We start from the raw sequence: 7,010 nt of genomic DNA on the forward strand, positions 1-7,010 counted from the left end.
ATGTGTGTTAAATTATCAATAAAGCTCAAAGTTTCTCTATTGAACTTTATTTATGTGTTAATATAAAGTATTGACTTGTATAATATATATCTTGTTTACTTTGGATTCTGAATTCTTATTCTTTCTATATGATGATTTCTCATATTCATTCTTTGATTATTTGAATATCAATTCAAATTCAAATCCCCTCCCTAGTTTCAAAAGAGGTCATTTCGAAATTCATCGCACTCTCGCCACACTCAACCCTAGTTGCAGCGAGAGATAAATCTCGACCCCTCTTAGGTTTTATGCATGTAAGCATGAGAATTTATCCCATTTGTGATGCAATGCAAAACCCATTTCTAAAACTACACCGCGTCTGCCCTAAGTGCTGGGATGTTATAAATACATTGGTAATTTCTTGTACAAACCGAAGGTAGAACAATGGCATGATCAAAAGTAGTTAACCAGGCCATAAACTTGATATCAAACTTTAATTTAGGGTAATTAAACTTGATATTCACGATTAGTTGACAATTACATGGAATTGGAATGATAGATGGGCAAATCCGAGGCTTAAAACATCAACATAATTTTGCCCTAACACGATACATAAGCAATAAGCATGATCTACACAAAACCTAATCAAAAGATAGCATGCTTAGGGCACCATTGTTAGACTTAATTCATCATCAGGCAGGGCATAAAAATAAACTGATTGCAATCAAAACACCTAAGCATTTTAAATGGAGGGATTAGGGCATGTTTACGAGTAGATGAGGAGTTTCTGTGTCCGCTAGATGCAGGCATGGTCCATATGTACATCAATATAGTATTAGTGTTGGTCTGTTTTTGCATTGTTATATTTCAGGATGGAAATCCGTGATCTGACCCTCATTTAATTGTTCCATCCTTTACCTGATGACCTTCATTGATTGGATCAGCTAATGTCAGCGCATGTGTGTCATCTCCTTGAAAGTGTTTTCCTTGGAAGGTGAAAACTGCCACTTGTTTACAATGGTGTTTCAAGTGTGGCCTCAGTTGTTGAATCAACCATCATCCCATAAGTGTTTGTTCTCACCTTCTTTCTCGTAGAGTGGTAGTACTGGTTGGTTTCACCCATGGTGGCTACTTGTGTTCCAAATGTAATAAGTTATAAATTATGGTTGTGTGAATCATCTTCTTTGCAAGGAAAAATAGTCGCATGGTGATCAAATTGAAATAATATGAGTGTAGCAATTAAAAAAGAACAGAGACAGTACTGCTTGTCATGTATCAGATTTTGCAACTTGTTGAATCTGAGAATATATCAGTGCAACAGAAAGAGCCCACAAAACGGACACAATCCACTTTAAATGTGTCACAAAAGGGCAGTCGACGCAACTGACACACTGAAGTCATGAGGTATGGCAAGTCATCAACCAATTACATCCTTGACACGGACTGAAACTGACCAATAAAAGTGCAAACTGCTACGACAGAAACCAAGGTGTAACTGTAACCAATAACCAAGATCATGTAATATCTTTCTCACTTTCCTTAATCTATTTTTTCTTTATCTTATCCTCTCTATGTTTTGTTTGTGCAATTTTTATCTTATCCTATCATCACCGTACCGATCGTAAGAGAAACGCCATTAGGCAGGCATATGCAGGGGAAGGAGCTCAGCAGTAGAAGGGAGTGGCGAGGGCCAGTTCAGTGCCCACGGTACTGATCCCTCCGACCTCCGCGTTGGGCATGGCCATCCTCCCCCTCTGCAGCAGACTAGCACCGCAGGGCGACGGCAGCGATGACGGCGAATCCTGCGTGCCAAACATGCATAGATCAGCAAGCAGGAATGCAGCTGAGCTGCCTTGATTTGTCAAGGAGTTGAAGAATGAACGCAAGCAAAAGTGTCTGTCTCATGCACTAACCATATGACGCAAAGTGAGGCCGGCGAAGGAGTGCAAGGCGCTGAAGAGTGGCTGTGGCTTGAGGGGTGACCTGGGGCTGGGCAGGGACAGCAGCTTGGTGGCATTGCTGGACGACGCCGAGGGCGGGGTGGAGAAGTAGTCACCGACCATCACGTGCTCGTCCAGCGGCGACTCGATCAACACCTCAACTGGGGCTCGGGACGACGGCGGGAGCCCCGGCCCGATACCGGGGCAGCTACCGCTGCCGCTGCGGGGGAGCGACCCGCCGGTGGCGATGCTGATGCCGCTGCTGCCTCCCCCGCTGATGTCTGTGCCTGACCCCATGCTTGGCCACAGGAACGTGCCCTGTGGCTTGCAGATGCGGAAGCTGCTCTTCCTCGTCGTCCCCTTCTCGCCGTCATGGACGACGGTGACATCTGCTCGCTGGCTGATCTGGCCACTATTACCACCAATAGGTATTGCCTGCTTGCCATCATTGTGAGCCAAAGGCACCTGGTCTATTGCCATCTTCAGCTTATCTCCATTGCTTGACAACATAAATTGTTCCTGTCAGAAAGAGGCAGCTATTTCAGCCTTCAGGACAAATGCAGACGGAGTGCAGTAATTCTATGCAACAGGTTCTCTGTTACCTACCTTCAAAGAGAGGAAGGAGCTAGAGAGAGAAGCCATCTGCTCCTCCAGCTTATCATTCTTTTCGACTACAAACTCATACTTATCCTGAAAAAGAACCCAGTTGATCTCAGTACAAGTTAGTGTCAAAATGTACTGCAAACATCTACAGCAGAAAATGCAGACAACAGGTTTACTAAATCAATACATTCTTGAGCGAATTCATGGCTTAGTTAGATAGATACGACAAATTCGCAATGCAACAATGGTGCTCCATAAAAATAGTGAGAAAGTCAGTTAGCAACATGAGTGTACCTTCAGTGACCGCACCTCCTTCTTTAACTTACTGTTTTTGTGAATCACATTCTCGTAGGTGTCCTGTAGTTAAAAAATACATGGTGAATATTAATACTTACAGGTAACAAATCATGACTCCAGAATAGAGCGCAGGTATCTAACAATATACCGAGTTCGGCTAAAAATGTTGATCAACTAATACTAAATTCTCTTGAAGAACCAACACGTGTCTAGATACATTTAATCTGCCACAAGAATTATGGAATGAAGGGAGTGCTATTTGCTTAGTTTGGAATGGACTGATAATTTCTGAAGATGGAACACTGAGGTTTCATGTATGTATTTAATTACCTTCAAAGAAAACACCTGCTTCTCTATCTTTTCATTAGCCTTAACCACCTTCTGGTACTTCTCCTGAGAAACAAATGCAAATGAAATTAGTAGTATACCAAAGCAAGCAAAGGAGTGACTTAGCTACTGTAGTGAAGGACTAGAACAATAAAACCAATTTCTAACCAAATACAAAGTTTTTAACTTATTATTAGACATTGTCAGTGTGGAGACAATATAAAAGATGATTACAAGTGCAGTTAAGAAAGGATATTAAAAAAATGATTATTTCCTCTCAATATAAGCAGTTTTTTCAGATATATACTCCACTTTCAGAAGGAACTAAAGAGGCAACCATCTGCAGGTCCCAGCTTTGCCGTTGTCATTAATGTACCCATAAAAAGCTTCACAAAAACAGAACTTGGACTAGCACTGTAAAGAGAACATCCGAAGAAACTGCTACCTATACCCATGTGTGTGTGTTTATCTTGTTAACTTGTTCTTATTCTAGGGGTGAATGTATGCTGTTAACATTATGTCTTTGATCCCACAAAGAGCTTTATGAGTTTGAAATCACCTTTCCTCAGAAGTAGAGAAAAAAAGAACAGAGGGGAAATGCTTGGATAGTGAAATCGACAGGATCTTATAATAGGGCATATGGTTACCTTCCATGAACTGTAGGCTTGTTCTGCCTCAGATTTCGCTTCATTTCCCAATTCCACCATGTTGGAACTCAGCTGTTCCATGTGCCTTGCAATCACAATGAAGGGGGTATCAGTTAATTTGCACTACTGTAGCCAGTAGGCACTGCAAGATGAGGAAATTGGAGTGGAGAGTTGAAGAAATGGATACCTTTTAACATCATTGAGTTCCTCAGCGAGCTCCTCCACCTGCCTCTTAACCAGGAGATCACCGGCAACCGGGGACACGTCATCCCCAGGCTTCCACCCGGGTGGCGGCACCCAGTAGGGATCAGACACGCCGGCCTCCCGTCGCACCTCGGCCAGATCGGCTGGCTCCAGCCAGTACTCCATGGCGCCATCCGCGTTGTGCCGGCGGCGGAACCGTTCGGTGCTGCCGTCCGGTACCCTTCCGGCCATGTGCTTAAGCAAGTGGTCGAGGAGACCGGTGTCGCCGATGCGCTTACGGGCTTGATCCCGCAGCGCCTGACGCATCACCGGGGCGCCGAGGCGGGCGCCGCTGGAGCGCATGATCTCGAGCAGGCTCCTCTCCGCCGCCGCGTACCGCTCGGCCGACCACCGCTCCTTGCCGCGCCGAGGGTCGCCGTCTTTAGACTCAACGTGGCGCTTCTTCTGCTTCTTGGGACTCTTGTAGGTCTTTTTCGCCCTCCGCTCTCTGCTGGGCTTGTCGTTGTTTCTCTCTGCCTCGTCCCGCTTCCTCTTGCCGCAGACAGAGCTCCGATTATCCTCCTGCTGTGCCGGACGCTGCTGCTCCCTGACGCTTGCCTCTGTTTCGTAGCCGCCGATGCTGGCCTCCTTGGAAGCATCGCGGTGCCGGCCAATGTACCTGATGCGGCGCCGCACGCCCCACCCGGCGCCATCACACTTCAAGGTCTCGAGGAGGCGGCAGCTGGGTACAGGCACCTTCGGCTGAGCCGGTGGAGCTTCAGGCGACGACAGCGCGTCAGGTAGATTTGCTGGGTGGGACGAGGCGCTGAAGTCAAAGAGGCGGGGGTTGACAAGCCAGAAGCTGTCCTGGTGCATCTCGCCCTGGAGCTCCTGCTCGGCCACACGGCGGCGAAGGATGCGCGCGGCGTGGTTGCTGCTCATGACGAAGCGCTCGTCAAGCTCCGGCCCGGCGCTGGGCGCCGGGAATGAGGAGAAGAAGCTCCGGAGCGCCAGGAGGGACGGGAAGCTCACGGTGACGTCGAGGCTCGTGTACTCACTAACCTGCATACCCAGCAGAAAAGACACATCAGAGACAAACCAAATCAAACACCTGGTTCTTCAGGAAAAAACCTGTGAGCGATATAGAGAAAACAGAATCCTCACCTGTACAACGCGTATGGACTTGAGATGGATTGGTGTTCTGGGAGGCAGCATCCCGTGGTTGATCTCGTAGAACCCTCCTGATCACACCAAATCAGCAAGTGAAAATCATAATATCAACAACTTGACATGCAGAGGAATGGAGGATTGCACAAAAACCGTATGTCGGAGACCAGCATTGCTCACCAGCATGGTAGGTGGCGACGGCAGGCGTGGACAGGCTCTGTCTGCTCAAGGGCGAGCTGGGGGGTTGGGTCACGGGGTCCTGGCTGCTATCATCCTTGCCATTTCTGCTGAGGCATGTAGGCCTCTTCCTGTAGCAGAACTTGATCACCTGTGGCCTCTGCAAAAGGTTATGCAGTCTCAGAACAGGCGATGCAGATGTATATTCGTGTAAAAAGCACAGTAAGACTGAAATGGAAATGCTCTTGGGGAGTGGACGTGCAGTGCATGTGCGTGGGATGGGATGGGCTAGTCTTGCGAAAGAGGGACACACATCAACATCACATATACCAGTGTACATTCAGAATATGTTGTTTCCTGTTTTTCTATGACAATCTGACAAAGCTGAGACTGGCTTTGGCCTGCAAGGTGTGGTTGGTCTGCTCTCCTCCATATACGAAGCTTGCGGCAAAATTCATCATTCAGAATTGATACCATTCAGGACGATACATGCATGTTCAGACCCCGGACGATGAGACAACAAAATCTAATTACATTACCAGCGTCAGCATATCGTCCAAACAGAGCTTTCCGGACATTTTTAAGTACCTTGTGCAATTCAGGATTTCCAGTTGCGTCAAAAAACTAATGGAGTAACAAAAAATCAACAGCATAGTTGCTAAAGGTGGGATTAGCAAGGATCAGTACAGAAAACGTGAGTGGCCTAGTTGTGGGTCCTTGTTTTGCCAATGTGAAGCACATTCAGTGTTGGGCTGCAAATTTGAAATCCTGTACAGTATGACAAGTTAAGTCACATTTGTAAAATGCTCATCAAGGATGAATTGCACAAAAGACCCAAATGTACAGGTGCATGCTTCATAGATGGACCATTACAATTGACCTGAGATTAATTGCACCCTAACACCAAGCAGTAGGGAGCATCTTTAATTACTCCTACTCTCGACATTATTGATTCCAAACAGCATTGTGTTCCTTTAATTGGGATATCACTTTCCAATTTAGCATGGGGGCCTGGATTTGCAATGCATCTGCAATCCACTCCAGTTTCGTTTTCTAACTAAATTTGGCAACAACACATAAACTAGTTAAATCGCCGGAATTGCGTGCAGGTGTAGTAACAAGTTAATTAGCAGGATCATATTACCACCACGAAACTAAGCCATCAATCCACCTACTTGAGTGATGTAGCAAACTGACAGCGAAGCATAAAACATCCCATCCAGCCTATGTACCGTAACGTGAACAGACAGATGAAAAAGTAGAGCGATCCAAATCCAACAGAACAGAAGAGCGAAAGAACCGCGGCAGGAAAAAAGTGATGCTCGTTGTGGTACGAATGTACCATGGGCGAGTCGAGCTGCTGCAGGTGCGGGGCCGCGGATGCAGGAGGCGCTGTCATCTCCGTGTCCATCTGCGTCCTCCTCCTCCTCCGAGTCTCCTCCTCGGAAGCGCGTCGATCAGAGCCTCCCTTGCCTGCCGCCACAGCAAAAACACCAGGATTAACCAACCGCATGTCGATCCATCGTGTGATTGAGGAACTAGGACGCGAGTAAAACCGCAGCGGATTTGCGCAAAAAGTAGAAAAACACTGGCCGATTCGTTCATGCAAAAAGGCGTACGGGGAAGACGGGGAGATGGGCCGGAACGAGCAGGACGGGGTCGTCGAAACACGTAGGGGAGCAGATGATCG

General features: G+C 46.9%; 1 protein-coding gene across 1 annotated transcript; it reads right to left on the reverse strand.

Moving 5' to 3' along the window:
* Positions 1 to 1,244: 1,244 nt before the first annotated feature.
* Positions 1,245 to 6,747, reverse strand: LOC127302981 (protein AMEIOTIC 1 homolog). Its single transcript, XM_051333714.2, has 10 exons — positions 6,663 to 6,747; positions 5,324 to 5,480; positions 5,141 to 5,217; positions 3,981 to 5,038; positions 3,794 to 3,878; positions 3,150 to 3,212; positions 2,817 to 2,879; positions 2,526 to 2,609; positions 1,893 to 2,438; positions 1,245 to 1,781 (listed from the first exon to the last, which is right to left on the reverse strand). The coding sequence occupies exons 1-10, from the start codon at positions 6,729 to 6,731 to the stop codon at positions 1,644 to 1,646; spliced, it is 2,340 nt and encodes a 779-aa protein (XP_051189674.1). The 5' UTR covers positions 6,732 to 6,747; the 3' UTR covers positions 1,245 to 1,643.
* Between the last annotated feature and the right edge of the window lie 263 nt (positions 6,748 to 7,010).

Source organism: Lolium perenne, chromosome 4, assembly GCF_019359855.2.
Source record: "Lolium perenne isolate Kyuss_39 chromosome 4, Kyuss_2.0, whole genome shotgun sequence".
Taxonomy (NCBI): Eukaryota; Viridiplantae; Streptophyta; class Magnoliopsida; order Poales; family Poaceae; genus Lolium; species Lolium perenne.

What these genes read in the sequence shown, in the direction of transcription:
- LOC127302981 (XM_051333714.2), bottom strand. Translation starts at nt 6,731, where the DNA reads ATGGACACGGAGATGACAGCGCCTCCTGCATCCGCGGCCCCGCACCTG. An exon ending in GAACTCAATGATGTTAAAAG is followed by an intron (nt 3,879 to 3,980) that starts GTATCCATTTCT and finishes TGTGATTGCAAG; the next exon opens with GCACATGGAACAGCTGAGTT. An exon ending in AGCAGGTGTTTTCTTTGAAG is followed by an intron (nt 2,880 to 3,149) that starts GTAATTAAATAC and finishes TTTTAACTACAG; the next exon opens with GACACCTACGAGAATGTGAT.